The sequence below is a fragment of the Lagenorhynchus albirostris genome, chromosome 1 (genome assembly GCF_949774975.1).
Source record: "Lagenorhynchus albirostris chromosome 1, mLagAlb1.1, whole genome shotgun sequence".
Lineage (NCBI taxonomy): Eukaryota > Metazoa > Chordata > Mammalia > Artiodactyla > Delphinidae > Lagenorhynchus > Lagenorhynchus albirostris.
This window is the reverse complement of record NC_083095.1, coordinates 172,983,104-173,000,441: the sequence shown is the minus strand read 5'-3', so window position 1 is coordinate 173,000,441 and position 17,338 is coordinate 172,983,104. Positions and strand designations below refer to the sequence as shown.

General features: G+C 46.7%; 1 protein-coding gene across 1 annotated transcript in view; it reads right to left on the bottom strand.

Annotated features, from left to right (window-relative positions):
* The window catches only part of CAMK1D (calcium/calmodulin dependent protein kinase ID), a 417,459-nt gene that overhangs the window by 237,625 nt on the left and 162,496 nt on the right, over positions 1-17,338 (bottom strand). Inside the window, exon 2 of the mRNA XM_060160644.1 lies at positions 14,538-14,669. Coding sequence (XP_060016627.1) covers positions 14,538-14,669 — 132 coding nt within the window. The remainder of the gene's footprint in view (positions 1-14,537; positions 14,670-17,338) is intronic.

The window sequence follows — 17,338 nt, the reverse complement described above, 5'->3', positions numbered from 1 at the left end:
CTCTGATACAGTGGGTCCAGGGCAGGGCCCTGAGAGTCTGCACTTCCAACAAGCTCCCTGGAGATGCTGCCGGTCTGTGGACCACACTCGGAGTAGCAAGGGTGCAGACCAGACCCCAGCGGAGGCGAGACCAGGCAGAGGAAATGATGCGAACACAGCCAGAGGGGAGACCACGACACAAACATCTCAAAGAGGTAACTGAATGGGGAAAAAGCAAATTTAAGACTAGGAAAATACCAACCATCTTGGAAGTGTGATATGGCCTTCTTAAATAGATTTAAGAACTCTCCAACTCAGCGTAATTGTAAGAGGACAAACCTAAATTATTTAAAAGCCTGAGCCGTAAAATATTTTGAAATGAACTTGAGTTATTTCAAGTTCCTGTAGAATCTTGAACTCACAGCTACACAGGATCACTGCCCCATCTACTTAGGTGAAAAGGTAATTACCAACATTTAGCACACTGGGGTCAACAACTGAAAAATATTCATTTTCCTAGGAAGCTTTTATAATACCTTCCTAAGAGTTTTTTATTGTCATATGCTCACCACACAATTTTTGAGAGTCGTAGAAAGGATGCATTTCAAATGGATCTGTATCCTGAGTAAGTCAAGTTCAGAATAGCAAGATTTTATATAATAAATGTAATAGATGATTGTCATTTTACAAAAAGATGCAATGAAAAAATGCTGAATGAAATACTGATATTATGGGTTATTTTGTTAAAAATTATGGTTTCTGCTAGTAAGTGAATACAGCTTGTTACTGCAAAACAAAAGATTAAATGTACACACTAATTGAACCCTTGAGAACAGAGAATACAGAAGTCTGAAATCTCTACTCTGAAAAGTGTCACTGCCATCTGTTCATCCAACTCAGCACCAATATTGTGAAAATATTCAGGCATATTTCTTGTGTAAGTAGTTTTTGCAGAACAAAATTACCACTCAGAAGTTTGTACTATACTGATTGACACTGTGGTCTTTATAAAGAAACAAAACCTCTCATTCTAAATTATTTTTTTAAAGAGGAATATCTTTTTGGAAAAATTACATTGACTGAAGAATAATACCAGACTGAATAATAATAATAACTTAATGACTGTCCCCTCACCACCTATATGAGCTAAAGCATCCAAGTCTGTGTAGTGAAATTCTGTGTCACTTAATTAAATGATGATGTTTTGGAAAGTGAAACCACTTGCCATATTCCTCCAGGTAATTATACCAATAAACAACTTTTTATTGCAGCTTTATTGAGATGTAAGTGACCAGAAGCAACTTCTGCATGGATAGTGTTCATGAGTTAAATTTAGCTTACTGACCTACTCCTACAAGCTTCATAAGGTTTTAAGAAAAAAAAAAAAGGCACTCCAAACCAAAAAAAAAAAAAAGGGAAACACAAAGGGAAGGAAGGAAGGGAGGAAGGGAGATGGCAGGAGGGAGGGAGGGAGGGACTCGCTCTGGGTAGAAGAACAAGTTAATCCAAGTTTCAACCATTCTACTTACATCTTTAAAGAATACCTGAGTAAAAGCAGGTGTGGGAGTTTCTAGGGCTCACTGACAATGTGCTGTGTTCTGAATCCAAGAGAAAAGGGGACCTTTACTGAGTTAAACAGAAAGATGCGCTCACAAACGGATTTGCCTCCCAAGTTGTAACGTTCTACAAGACATTGCTAACATTCAACCCAAGACTGGGCACTACCTGAATTTTTACTCTGCCATCCCTTTGGGTCACCTCCCAGGGGCTGTATCAAGCAGCTCTAGAATCAAGGTTGGATGTGTGGAAATACAATTCACACCAACCACCTCAACTCGACCCAGGGAAGCACTGGTTTTAAAGAAGTAGCGACATTATCCCTTACTCTCCAGCAAGGAGACTCACTAGAAAGGATATCTAATGCTGAGTAAATACTTCTTTCTGTAAGTTTACTTTTTATACCTAGAAAAAGTTACCTACTGATGTATAAAAACTTGCCATTGAGGAAAATTCTGTGGCTTTCTGAACTGGTGGGCTTATCCCGCCAACGGTACCTTTCCTCTGTGGTCAGCTCTTCAGCGGCCTCCCCTTCCCTGTGGCACTTACCCTGGGCCACCCGTAGGATGACCCATGTCCCTCAAACCCACTCTGATGTCCAGTCACGGTATGCAAGAAGCCACCCCTCCCTTTGTTTCTACAACATTCCAGAAAGGTACAGCGAGGGCAAAAGTTCCAACAGAGCAAAGCGGGAACAGGAGCGGGGCCTGGGTGTTCAGCACGCCTCCCTGGCCTGTGGCCAGACAGGGAGAAAAAGGCTTCCCAGATTACGTGCCCCCTGCCCCAGCAGCACTCTGCACAGTTCCCACATTATTCCACCGTCTGCAGCCGGCTTCTCCGACTGCACTTCTGAGTAGTGGTGTCGTCATTCTATGGCCAAGAAGCCGGCACAAAGGACCAAGGTCCTCAAACACACCTGAAATGGGAAGGAAGTATTCCTAGTGGTTCATCTTTAACACGGGCTCTGAGCTCCTTTCTAGCAAATTCCAGAGAACCAGAGACAGCTGGAGGCAGAACACGAGAGCAATCACGGCAGCCTGCGGCATCAGTGCATCACCACCAAGGAGGGGAGGCAGAAAGAACAGCACATCTAACTGAAATCAGCAGGCGGTTCTGGAACCAGATCCAATGTCCCACACTGGAATCTGGCCAAGCTACCGGGGCAGGGTCTTTAGGCCTTGCCAGACATACCATGGGGCTCTTTTTTTTTTAAATAAATTTATTTATTTTATTCTTGGCTGCATTGTGTCTTCGTTGCTGTGCACAGGCTTTCTCTAGTTGCGGCAAGCGGGGGCTACTCTTGGTTGCGGTGCGCAGGCTTCTCATTGCAGTGGCTTCTCTTATTGTGGAGCACAGGCTCTAGGCGCGCGGGCTTCAGCAGTCGTGGCACACAGGCTCAGCAGTTGTGGCTCGGGGGCTCTAGAGCGCAGGCTCAGTAGTTGTGGCACATGGGCTTAGCTGCTCCGCGGCATGTGGGATCCTCCCAGACCAGGGCTCGAACCCGTGTCCCCGGCATTGGCAGGTGGATTCTTAACCACTGCGCCACCAACGAAGCCCACCACGGGGCTCTTAAAGATGAGGAAGAGTCACTTGCTTGCACTCTACCAAAGGATGCTCTACAAGAGGGCCAGCGTGGTTATGTGGAAAGAGCTCTGAACGAGGAGGCCAGAAACCATCGCTCTGGCAGCACATCCGCGTAAGTCAGCTCTGTGACCTTGGGCCACTCACTTAACTTCTCTGGACCTGTTTCTCCATCTGGAGGTCAAGAGAACTGGACCAAGATCTCTAAGTTCTCTAAGATCTTCCAGTTCTAATGCCCGGTGACTCTCATGTTAGGGAAGCAGACAGTAAGACAAAGAGAGCAGCAGCTTTCAGAGTTTTTTTTCAGCAAGAGAAACAGTCAAGCTAATGCATTCCTAACAACTCTGCAACCACGCCAGGCATTAGCACTGTGGCACCTTCTCCGCTGGATGAGGGCAGCCACCTCCCTGCGGCTGCTCCCACGGGGAGGCCATACTTGTGTGATGTGATTTCCAGGAAGGCACCTCCTCCCCATTCCCGCTGTCTAGCAAGATGTCCCCCGTACACATAGTAATAACTAAACAGCAAACATTTGGAGAGCTCACATAACATGCCAGGCACTGTTCTAAGTGCTTTGCGTGCATCGGCTCTTTAATCCCTACGAGAAATATGTGAGGTAAGTACCAACAATATCCCCATTTTCCTGATTTTTCTTCCGGCCACACGGCGCGGCTTGTGGGATCTTAGTTCTCCAACCAGGGATCGAACCCGGGTCCCCCCGCCCCTCCCCAGCAATGAAAGCGCCGAGTCCTAACCAATGAGCGGCCAGGAAGTTCCCCCCATTTTCCTGATGATGGAGGCAAAGAGTTGAAATCATTTGCCCAAGGTCACACAGCTTCTAAGTGGTATAGTCAGATGAAATCTCAGGCAGGCAGGTTCTCAGGTCTTCACCAATATTTTACACTGCCCCTCTGATGGCAGGATTAGATAGACAGAGATTATTTTCCTTCACTATTAATGAGCACCCCCATGCAGTGGGCTGTTGTCTACATCGAGAGTATATGGCCCTGTCTTAAACAACGTGGAAACACCAGACGGATCAAATCATGATGGAAAAGACAGACAGACCCGGGTCTGACTTCCTGCTCTATCTACTTACGTGGTCTCCAGAAATTTCTTATTTAAGTCCCAGCTCAACTGTAAAACGTGAATAATAATAGACACTTCAGAGGTTGACTGTGAGGATTACAGAAAACAAGGCTCCTAGAAGTCCCAGCTAGTTTCTAAATTATGACAAAGTGAGAATAAGTATATTTAAAGTCTCAAAGGGTAGCTACAAATGGCTCTAATTTTCAGGTTCTGGTTTTAGCGTTATCAGTCTATTAATTTAATTAATTGACATCTATTTCAATTAAACTATTTAGCATCTACTGACACCTATTATCTATTGAAATCTATTGCCATCTATTTCTTACTATTTGTTGGGAGTCATGAGACATTTTTTTTTTTTTTTGGCCACGTGGCTTGTTGGCTCTTAGCTCTCCGACCAGGGACCGAACCCAGGCCCTCGGCACTGAAAGCGTAGAGTCCTAACCACTGGACCGCCAGGGAATTTCCGGGAGTCATAAGACGTCTGATTCCTATAGGCTGTTTCTAGATTGAACGAAGTTCCCATAACAGTCTCCTAACAGAAGGGCAGGCTGTGGACCCTAAAAGATGGGGAACAGCTCCATAAGTGAGACTCTGCTGTCTCCCTAGCTCCATCACTCACCAAAATTATACCCTCTGCACCTCAGTTTCTCCTTCCACAAAATGGATACAATTTCTGCTCTCACCTCTTCCGCCAACATATTCTGAGCTCTTACAATAGCATGATGAGAGTGGTAATGCCTAACATTTACATAATCCCTAACACTGGAGCATTTCAATGTAATTTAAAAAGGCTTTTCATATGCCTTATGATCTTATTTAGGCACCCAGACAGCAGATTTTTGACAGCCTTGAGGGTATATTGACTAAATTAAGCAAAAAGAATTTTTTGCTCTTCAGTGGAAAGATATAAAAAAACTGAAACGTATTTTAAAATGTGTACATACATATGTGTATGTACATATGTGTCTACATATATGTGCATCTGTTCACATTTATGCACATATACACACATATAAATGTATGCATTTAGCACATCAGTTCTGTAGCCTTCAACAAGGACGAAAACACCGCAGCCATCACACCACTGTATTTGTTTACAAATATCCTTGCCTGTGTTTGGATTCCCCAATGATACCTACCTCATATCTGAATCCTATAGTCAACCCTATTTTTAAAATATTTATAAAAGAAAAATGTAAATGGCTAAAAAAATGAATATTAAATCCCATTTACCAAATTCCATATATATCACTATTTTAGAAAAGATTTCTTTCACTGTATATTTCCTAAAAACTTCAGACCAATCACCTAAGACTCTGACCTCAATTTTTTTTTTCTTCTTTTTTTTTTTTTGCGGTACGCGGGCCTCTCACTGTTGTGGCCTCTCCCGTTGCGGAGCACAGGCTCCGGATGCGCAGGCTCAGCGGCCATGGCTCACGGGCCCAGCCACTCCGCGGCATGTGGGATCCTACCGGACCGGGGCACGTGTCCCCAGCATCGGCAGGTGGACTCTCAACCACTGCGCCACCAGGGAAGCCCTGACCTCAATTTTTAAGCTGACTTTCAGGACAAAAGTCAGTGATGTGGCTTTAAAATGGTAAGTTTTTAAACCACCCAAGGATAACCCTGGACTTCAAATATGTAAAATAAAATCTATTCACCAAATTTTATAGAGTTTAAACTAGATAATGAGTCATAAATAAAACTTCACTGAAATCATTTATCTACCCATATAAACAATGCCAAAACCATGTCGAAAATAGAACTGACACAACCTAAAGTTTAACAGAAAAGAAACAGTGAACCTTTGGGGTATATTTATTTCTTTTTCTGTATTTGCCATCCTGGTCTATCCTAGGACTCCTTGTACTTAATCTTTCATGCTGTGAAATACCCTCCAATATAAGGCTATTCTGATTTTTTTGAAATATCAGACAAGAAATATATATACATATACACACACACATATATATACATATATATTCACATACACATAGAGAGATAGATACAGATACAGATACCAACTCACACACATCTGTTGGAATCATTTAAATAAAATTTATATAAATCATTAGCTAAGTAAGTTTACTGAAGAAGGGAGAAAACATTTGCCAAGATATATTATTAGAGGAAATTAAACCACCAACTAATCCACACAAGGGCTGAACTGCCCAAACACAGAACCAGATTAGCTGACAGAGAGCTAGCAAACGGAAATAAGCGTGCAAATAACTAACACTAACACAATGTTTCTTCAACTACTCTAAATATCTACAGAGTAATACATACAGTATAAAAGGTGGTAGGAACAGCCAGACTGGATGAAGTCAGCCTTGTTGTTACAGGAGAATCATCTTCGCCTCTGCCTCGTTTTCCAGGATGCTCCCTGCCCCCATTGGCTGATGGACCCGTGTGCGCTGGGTCACGAAAGCCCACTAGAAGTCAGCAGAGATTTCTTCCTTGCCCTAATCTCTACTGAGTCAGCTCCTGAGCCCAGTGTTTCTAACTCCGTATTATCACCTGAATCTCCTCCACCCACTCCTCCCCCTCCATGCTCCCCACCATGCCTTTAGCTCCGGGCTGGACTCACGAAATCCACAGGAAGCGGACCTCACAGTCAGAGTCAGGAGGGATAGAGGTAAGCTTGGTGCCATGGGGGTCTCAGAGGGAAGGGCCCCCACCTCTGGCAGGGACAATGGAGGGGGGGAATCCTGAAGGAGGGACATCTCAAACTGAGGCTTAGCCTACTGTAGCAGGAAGGAGAGGGAAGGTGAGGCAGAGGCCTGAATCATCTGTGCAGCAATCATCTGTTCGCTTTGGAAGAATGAAACTGAACTTGGGGGGTCGGGAGGTGAATGCTACGCAGCAAGATGGCAAAGTGGAGGGGAGGGGCTGTTTACAAAGGAGCTTGGATTCCATCAAGCAGGTGACTTCCCAGAATTAAGGTGGGGAGGGTCAAATCAGACATGCATTTAAAATCTCAGTTGCACAGTGTTTCTGGAACAAGGCATGAAGAAAGGGAGTCAGTCTGATCATGAGAGCCATACTTCACATGATACTTGGGAAGCAGAAACCGCAGGCAGGGAGTGGCCCCAGAGGTTCATGGTCACTGGAAAGATAAGCCAACATGCCTGGTCAAACTAGTTTGAATATCCCTGTTTTGTACTAAGGGATACCACCAATTCCCTTTTCCTCCCATTCATGGCATTCTGTAAGCAATGCCCAAGAAATTGATAAAAACTCATAAAAATGCATTGATTCTGGATCTCAAATCAAATTTTAAAAATGTGGCTGGATTATCAGCTATGGACAAAGCACCATGGGAAAGCCACTTGGAAGCATCAAATGTATCCCGTTTTGGCTGTAAAGTCACGTTGGCATGAGACCAGTTTTATTTCTTATACACAAGCCCACTGTTAGGATGAAGTAAACAATGACCAGAAAATAGTGGTCTGAACAAAGCGGAGTTTACAGTCAGATCCACGGGGCTCAAAGAAATGGAGAGGCCGAGGTATAGAGCGAAAGAGGAGAAAGTCCACCAAATTCAGCAAGATTCCAAGGTCAAATCTCTGGCAGGGCCAGAGGGACGAGCGTCAGCTCGTGCGTGTGTCTGATGCTTTCACTGAGCCTGGCGTGAACAGGTCCAGGATGGGCTGCGTCAATTTTCCAACAGGACTAGGGTCCTTGGGCAGATACACCCACCCGTGCATGCTCCAAGCCTGACAAGACTGTGTGACTTTAATCACACACACAGCACAATAACCACCACCAAATAACTTAACCGCATCCCTCAACCTGTTCTGCTCGAACTGCACATTTTTCCCAGAATTAAGGGAACTTTCAGCAAGGGTTTTCCAGGGGAGCGAAGGGTTCTAGGATCCTAACAGATAGACCTGCCTCCCTGTTTGTTATCACATGGCCTCCAGCCATTCCTCTTCTTACTTCCCGCCTGTGTCCTTAATCCCGACACTACCTTTCCAGAGGAGAGGTCTCTCCACATTGGAACATCATCTTCTAGGCAGATCAGATCCTTCAAAAGCTGAATTGGTGCCTGAGAAACTCAAGTATCAGCTTTACCAGCTCAGCCATTTTCAGTCATTGGAAAAGTGGTTTTGTTCGCCCTGAATCGATGAATTTCTATTGATGCGTCTGTTCCTCTAACACACACAATAAACTGTCACTTGGCAGTGATTTAAAGAAGCAAACGGGCCAGGCTGCCATCAGAACAAAGCTGCAGGAGCAGAAGCAAGCCAGATTTAAATGCGTTCATTTACAGAAAAGCCTTTCTCTGAAGGCTAATACTTAATTCAAAACCAGCTGTCCTCTCCTTTGGGGGCTCAAGCTGCCTGCCTTCCCTCTAGTTAATCTGTACGAGAGAAACATGTCTGTCCAAGATAACCAGGAAATCAAGCTACTGTAAGAAGCGCCCAGGCCTCCGGAGCCCGGCTCTACCCTGGTTGAGGTGCTGACTCACGCTCCCCCCAGAAGACCCAGCCCCACCGCCCTGCCCGAGATCCATCCTGACCTTGGCCTTAGTGGATCCTGGGCTTTGGCGTCTGCTGCCTTCAGCAGCCCTGACCCCCTTCAGATAGTGGCCTTGTCACTGAGTCCTGCTGACTTGACCAACCCCTACGCCAGCCTCTCCAGGCCAGGAATGGCCATCACTGCCCCTACTTCCCCTGCCACCCTCAAAAAGCCAGGTTCTCGCTCTTGAACCCAGCCAGTGGCTGGTGCCCACTCCCCACTGATGGGAGGATGGGGTCAAGTCAATTCCCCTCTCTTAGTATAAAACCCAGCTCTTCAAAAGGGACCACATTTGAGTTTGCTTCTCTAAATGAAGCCTCTCACCTAAAGGAAACGTCATCTGGGGTGTGTGTGTGTGTGTGCGTGTGTGTGTGCGCGTGTGTGTGTATATGTGAGTGTGTGAGTGTGCGTGCGTGCACACACACGTGTGTACACATCTTTCCCTACTCCTGGACACGTGAAAAGCATCTCTACCCCGCTGGGAGGTGAGACCTTGAGGCCCTAGAGCAGCTGTTCTCAACACTGACTTGAATGCATGTAAGAATCCCGGGATGGAGAGGGGCTGCTTTTCAAAATTTCCCAACGGCCACCATAACCTCCAATTCTAACTCAATCGGTCTAGGATGGAGCCTGGGTGTCAGGATGTTCGGAAAAGCTTCCCAGGTGATTTCAATGTGCCACCAGGGTTGAAAACCACTGCTTTAGAGAGAAGGCGGCAGAGAAGGTCAGCTGAGACTCCTCAGTGTATTCAAGATGGAGAACATGCAATTTAAAAGCAATCGCTACCCAGGCTCCTCCCCCAGGGAAGATCATCTCTGTAGCCGACAAAGTAACCATTACAACAGCGTGTGGAATCCTGGTGCCATGTTTCATAAGCACAGTAACTCTTTAACCAGTCTGAGCCTCGGTTACCCCAACTGTTAGGAAAAGGGCTACTCTAAATACATCTGTCCTGTTTCTTCCATCTCCCATATTCCAGCTTTATGCATCCCCTTCATCCCCCCATTTCAATACAGACTGTCTATATATTTGCCTTTCTACTTCTCCAAAAATACTTTATGTGTTGCCTTGAAATTGGATTTGGGTAGTGCCTGCCCTCTAAGTAAACAATACTACAGAAACGATAAACTCTATAATCCAGTGCAGGGGATGTAACACTGATGATGTGATATTCCATAATGCAGAGAACACTCCCTGCGTGGGACCTGAGCTAACCATTCCACCAGGGAAAGGTGGTGCTGCGCCACACAGACCCTGCCCCTGGCCAGTCAGACAGCGTCTCTATCTGCTACATAGTAACTGTCTACCATGAAGCCAGCCTCTTTTTATTCCCTCTGAGCTTGGTTTAATATCCACTTTCAAGGAGGAGATTCATTTTGGAACTATTTTCAGAGCAAGAAAAAAAGACATTCTTAAGGATATATTAGCTACATTACTTAAATCCAATGAAATACATAAATCTCTCACCCTGCAATAAACGCAACACGTAGGAGGGCAAGCAGTCTCCCAGATGGGCCTCCCTGGATGAAAAATAGCCTGGAAATATACAAACGACCAGGGTATATGACAGAATTTGGAATAATGCAGGCCTGCTGGGACCCTATCTACAATGATTTAGCTGTGGAAAGTACCAAAGGATTTTTTAATATGTGTTTTCAGAAAACTTTAACATCCAGCAAGCCCAGATCACAGCTGAGCTGCTGAGCTCCAGACCTCCATGGTCAACTGGTCAACTCCACCCAGCCATTCCCAAGACCAGCATGTCTGAATCAGAACTCATCACCTGCCCTCCGGCTCCTGGATTTCTGATCTCAGCTAATGGGGTCGTTACCCACCCAGGTATCCAATCAGAAACCTGATAGTTATCCTAGAATCCACTCTCCCCTCAATCCTCCCCCCATTCTTCCTGAATCCCTAAGTCCTGGAGATTCCATTTTGCCCCTTGCATCCCAACACACACCTCCTGTTTCAATGCATTGCTTCCCCGACGCCTCCAACGGCTGCCTAACTGCTCCCCCTAGAGTGAGTCTTGCCCGCCCCCCAATCTATCCTTCCAAGTTCAGCAACAATAATCTCTATGAAACAATCCTTCAAGGCTCCCCTCTGTCTAGCGGATAAACTGCGGTATACAGCCCCCCCCCCAATCCAGCCTCCCCAACCTCGGGTCTCCCACACCTCACCTTGAACCCTCCACCTGGTCCAGTGAGCTATGTGGAGTTCCCAGCACACCAGCCTGCCTCCCCATCTCCTTTCCTCTGTTTGCACTGCTCCTTCCTGGTTGGAATATCCCTCTGCCTTTCTGCCCTCAGCAAAATATATTCATTGTCCGGACCCACCTCCTCCAAGAAGCCTACCCTCACACCCCACCCCAAAGGGAAAACTGGGCAGCCCTACTCTTGAGCCCCTGGTCAGACCTCTCACACAGTATCTGCGACGTTACTGCACTTATTTAGCTCCTGGAGGGCAAGGATTGTATCTTGTCTTTTCAACCTCGGTTCCAACTGATGTGTAGGAATTTACTAAACATCAGTGAAATGAATGAATGCTTCAATGGCGGCTTCTGACAGCAGTTTCAAAACTATCTTCTTTACAACTCACATACTTTGCTTCCGGCTGCTTATAACTTGGAACGGCTTCTTACTCCACTTATAAATCCTTTGCAGGGGACTGAAACAATAAATCAGTACAGGAGATACAGCACCTTTTATCCCCTGAAAAATCATTTCTTTGTTTTCCATTCCTGAAAAAAGGGTCACACTTCAAGGCACCCCAACAGCAGAGAGTGAGAACTATCAAAATAAGTGATTCCCAATCCCTGGTCCTCCCTTGCTTTTATTTTTTCTTAATTTTTATTTTTTATTGAAGTATAGTTGATATATTTATTTTTTAATTGTTTTTAATTGGCCACACCGCACAGCATGCGAGATCTTAGTTCCCCCACCAGGGACTGAACCCACGTCTCATGCATTGGGAGCGTGGAGTCTTAACCACTGGACCGCCAGGGAAGTCCCCTCCCTTGCTTTTAAATGCCCTCTTGCTGGAAGTGTGTACTATTTGAATGAGGCACAGGGTGGAGACACTACTTAAAGCAGAGGGAACAAGGCATGAACGAAGACTGGCTTATGAAGTCTACACTGCTGCCCTTGCCCATGTAGATGCAAGATAACACTGAGAATAAAACTGACTTCCCCGGCTTTGTGGCTTCTAAGCCCATAAGGGAGACACATGAAAATAAAGGCACCATCCTTGACTCAGCATCCAGCAGCCCCTGTGCCCCAAGGTAGGCCCTCTGGGGAAGCTCTGAGCCCACCCAGAATCCCATCTCAAATGCCAAATATCTGCAATGTGGCTACAACTTCATACACAGCCAATATCCTCTTCTCTGAGTGCCGACTTCATATTGGAAAATGAACAATTTAAATAAATGTTTCATTAACATACTGTTTTCCGGCCTGATGCTAATGTACTTAGAGTAATTTGTTTTCCCAAATTCTCCGCCACAGAATCATTTCATGCAGTCCTCACAGGACAACCTGAAACTCTTCAGGTCCCTAAGAGACAACCTAGAAACCAACCAAACAAATAACAGAAAACCCTTGGACTTAAAAGCCATCGAGACCCACTTGTTCTAGAACACACATCACACATGCTGCAGAACAGGAAGATCCAGACCACCTCAGTGGCGCTGGGTTTGTATTGACGGCAACAAAGCACTGTTCCGAGGGCACTGTTGGTCCCCAAGACACAGAAGTGGGAGACGTGGCTTACTCAGGAAGAATGCAGAGAGTGTGACATCTTGTTCTGAGGCCCTGTAAGGCTTGTTCCCATTTTTCTTTGCTTATCTGATTCTTACTTTGTGCTGATTCCAAACCCCCCAAATCTCAAGGATACTTCTAACATCTTTCACTAACAGGAGAGCTTAAAATCTTCACAGCACAATGCTCAGATACACCCCAATCACGCAAAAGCAGGTCCCATATAAAGGTTTGTTCCCCCAAACCTTGTGAGACACGGGGGAATGGCTCGATCGTGAGGACATGGGAAGCAGCCTGGACACCACGCTAACGGGGGGGCCATCTTTTGGGTGGATCCAGCCACATCAGAATCGTTCTCTGTGGTACCAGTGGGCTGGAGGCATGATTTTGATTTGATTCTGCGAAACTGTGATTTATGAGAAATATATATTTGGTCACTGAGATGACCAAAAAATATTTCTCATATATATATTTGGTCTTGTCCACAGTTCCTGACTCAGGGCTCCCAAAAACCTTTGGAGTTTCCTAAGTGTTGAGAGAGACAGAAGTTTCTTTGTTATGTGAATGAGATGACTTTTAGAAGCACCTAAGCATGGGGGCTGGTTGCCAGGAGAACCAACCACGTGACTAGAGGGTTGGGACTTTCAGTTCCATCCCCCTGATTTCCGGGGAGGGGAGAGGGGCTGGAGGTTGAACCAATCACCAATGACCAACGATCTTTATCAATCACGACTATATAATGAAGCCTCCATAAAAAGCCCAAAGGACAAGTTTTTGTCCCTTTTTGCAGAGCTTCCACATTGGAGAACCAGAACGCTTCTGCATGCCACCGCGCTGCCCCACGGTCCAAGAGGACAGAAGCTCCCTTGTTCGGGACCCTGCCCTGTGTATCTCTTCCATCTAGCTGTTGGTTCGCATCCTTTAATATCCTTTCAGAATAATTCGGTAATCTCGTGATAAACGGGTTTTCCTGAGTTCTGTGAGCCATTCTAGCAAATTGATCGAACCCCAGGAGAGGGCCCTGGGAACCTCTGACTTATAACCAGTTGGTCAGAAGTACAGGTAACAACCCAAGCTTGAGACTGGAGCCTGAAGTGGGGAGCGGTCTCACGGGACTGAGCCCTTCCCCTGTGGGATCTGATTCTGTCTCCGGGTAGACAGTGTCAGGACTGAGGTGAACTCTCGGACACCCTGCTGGCAACAAAGAATTGTTTGTTGGTGTGGGAAAACCCTGAGCCACACACCTTGGAATTGGGTCCAGGAACCCCATCCAGGTTCTATTACACGGGGAGCAAAATCAGACTCAGTGAAGAGGTGAAGCAGGTAACCAGTGAGCTCCGGCACTCTCTGGGTGCCAGGTGCCAGGTGTGTGGCAGAGAGCAGGAGACCCACCAAAGACTGGAAATCACACTGGTGGGGCGGGGGAGGGGGGTTACCTCCCTGACTGCGCCACACCTGAGCTGCAAGGCGATGGACAAGTGACTTCCATTTCTGAGCTTCACCTCCTTCTTATAAAATAAAGCAACAACAACAAGAAAACAGTAATAGTAACTGGGGGCAGTGGCAGTGGCAGCTACCCTTTCATTGAGCACTTACTATGCAGCAGGTGCTGAACAAACACTTGCTAAGCGCCATCTCACTTAATCCTGAGGACACCTGGGAGGATACTGTTAACTCCAGTTTATGGAGGAGGCTCAGAGCTCAGGAACCAGCCCAAGGTCACCCAGCTGCAGGGAGTGGCGGGGTCTCGGTTCAAAACCGAGTCCATCTGACTGCCATGTTCTTTGGAAAGAATAACAACCTAAATGACTGGCACAGACATTAGGAAATGCTCTATAATGTGGAAAGTGCTCTGGACGCCCTGCACGAAAGGCAGTCAGGGTTAACAAGCCCACCCCTCACTGCGGGCCAGCATCCTGGTCACCCTCTCCGACCACTGGGCAGCCAGCTCCCGGCAGCCTCCTCCCTCCTGTGGGCCAGAGGCCCGATCACCCCGGAGCATCATCCACCGGGCGGTGGGGGAAGGAGGCCGTCCCTCCTGGTACTTACTTTCTCAGGACCGCAATCTCATTCTCTATGCTGCTTTCTTTGCCCTTCAGTGCCTTCTTGGGGATACATTTCACCGCAAAGAGTTTTCCAGTTGCCTTCTCTTCAGCTAAGACCACTTCGGAAAATGCCCCGCTGTGAACAAAGAGGGAGAAAAAGAAGCGGCTTAGATTCAGGAGATCTGGGCATTCCCGACAGCTCCTCTGATCCCACTACCAAAATCTGAGTAACAACAAGAAGAACAATTCCCGGCATCACTGTGACTTTTTAACCAGCCACACTCCCAACCAAACTTCTTTGTGCAGAGGGTAGACAAAGGCAAGTGTGACCTCTTGCAAAGGGACACAGGAATGCCCACGTGGGTGTGGGCACCTGCCATCCTGCACAACAACCAAGCAGCAGTCACTTGGGAGCAAAAGAAAAGCTCCAGAAAGGTTCCTGCAGGAAAGATCAGGTCCGTCGGAAGCTGTCAGCACCCACCCCCAAGCAGACGAGAGGATAACACTGAAATGTCTAGATTCCTCCCAGGCCCTTTCATTCCCAAGAAAATTTCAGAGCACTTGGCAAAGCCGTAATTAATTCTCACAGATAGGTACGGGTGTAATTAACGTGTGTGACGCACGGTACGGACACAGGTTAATTAAATTTTAAGGCCACGCAGGGCTGCAGTGGGCAGCTTGTTTCTTTTTTCAACCAAACAAATAAAAAGAAACATGATGCCCTGAGTGGGGAGAACTTCCTGCCGGAAAACAGAAATCTAACTCTGTGAGGCCACATCACCAAACTGAAAATGTAACCAGAACATTCGGGGCCAGAGAGTACCTTTCTTCAGAGAGGTGGTCTGCGAGCCCCAGACGCTGCATTGTCCCCCCACCTGACACCTTGTCTATTTCCAGCAGACAATGCCTGGATGCTGCTCTTGTACTGGGGCACAACTTCCCTAACAACTCAAACAAAAACAGACACCTCCACTGCCCGCTGCAGACCTCTGTAACCTGGGCTTTGTGCACGCAGGCCACGGAAAACCACCGAGTCATTCTCTATCCCTACACTTTCAGGAGCGACTCATTTCCTCTGAGACACACCAAACATGGCTTCTAAACAGTTATGACTAGAGACAAACTCTCCTACATCAAAAGAAACCACTAGAAGGACCAATGTCATCCCAATATTGGTCCCTCAGGGCCTTTGTTCTTCAGCCAACATCAAAGAGATGCCTAAGCAATGGAGGAATGGATAAAGAAGATGTGGTACATATATACAATGGAATATTACTCAGCCATAAAAAAAGAACAAAATATTGTCAATTGCAGAAACATGGGTAGACCTAGAGACTACCATACTGAGTGAAGGAAGTCAGACAGAGAAAGACAAATATCATATGATATCGCTTGCATGTGTCATCTTAAAAAAATGGTACAAATGAACGTATTTACAAAACAGAGAGTCACAGATGTAGAAAACAAACTTATGGTTACCAAGGGGGAAAAGTGGGGGTGGGATAAATTGGGAGCTTGGGATTGACATACACACAGTACTCTATATAAAACAGATAATAAGAACTATGGTTGGAGGCTTCCCTGGTGGCGCAGTGGTTAAGAGTCGGCCTGCTAATGCAGGGGGCACAGGTTCGAGTCCTGGTCTGGGAAGATCCCACATGCCGTGGAGCGGCTGGGCCCGTGAGCCACAACTACTGAGCCTGCGCGTCTGGAGCCTGTGCTCCACAACAAGAGAGGCCACGATAGTGAGAGGCCCGCACACCGTGATGAAGAGCGGCCCACCCTTGCCACAACTAGAGAAAGCCCTCGCACAGACATGAAGACCCAACACAGCCAAAAATAAGTAAATAAATTAAAAAAAAAAAAAAAGAACTACGGTTGGCACAGGGAACTCTGCTCAATACTCTGTAATGACCTACATGGGAACAGAATCTAAAAAAGAGTGGGGAGACTGGTTCAAGATGGCAGAGTAGAAGGACGTGCTCTCACTCCCTCTTGCAAGAACACCCGAACTAACTGGTGAACAATCATCAACAGGAGGACACTGGAACTCACCAAAAAAAGATACCCCACATCCAAAGACAAAGGAGAAGCCACTATGAGATGGTAGGAGGGGCTCAATCACAATAAAATCAAATCCCATAACTGCTGGGTGGGTGACTCACAGACTGGAGAACACTTGTACCACAGAAGTCCACCCACTGGAGTAAAGGTTCTGAGCCCCATGTCAGGCTTCCCAATTTGGGGGTCCGGCAACAGGAGGAGGAATTCCCAGAGAATCAGACTTTGAAAGTTAGCAGGATTTGACTGCAGGACTTCGACAGGACTGAGGGAAACAGAGACTCCACTCTTGGAGGGCACGCACAAAGTACTGTGTGCGCATCAGGACCCAGGGGAAGGAGCAGTGACGGCATAGGAGACTGAACCAGACCTACCTGCTAGTGTTGGAGGGTCTCCTGAAGAGGTGGGGGGGTGGCTGTGGCTCACCATGAAGACAAGGACACTGGCAGCAGAAGTTCTGGGAAGTACTCCTTGGCATGAGCCCTCCCAGAGTCTGCCATTAGCCCCACCAAAGAGCCCAGGTAGGCTCCAGGGTTGCGTTGCCTCAGGCCAAACAACCAACAAGGAGGGAACCCAGACCCACCCAACAGCAGTCAAGCGGATTAAAGTTTTACTGAGCTCTGCCCACCAGAGCAACAGTCAGCTCTACCCACCACCAGCCCCTCCCATCAGGAAACTTGCACGAGCCTCTAAGATAGCCTCATCCACCAGAGGGCAGACAGCAAAAGCAAGAAGAATGACAAT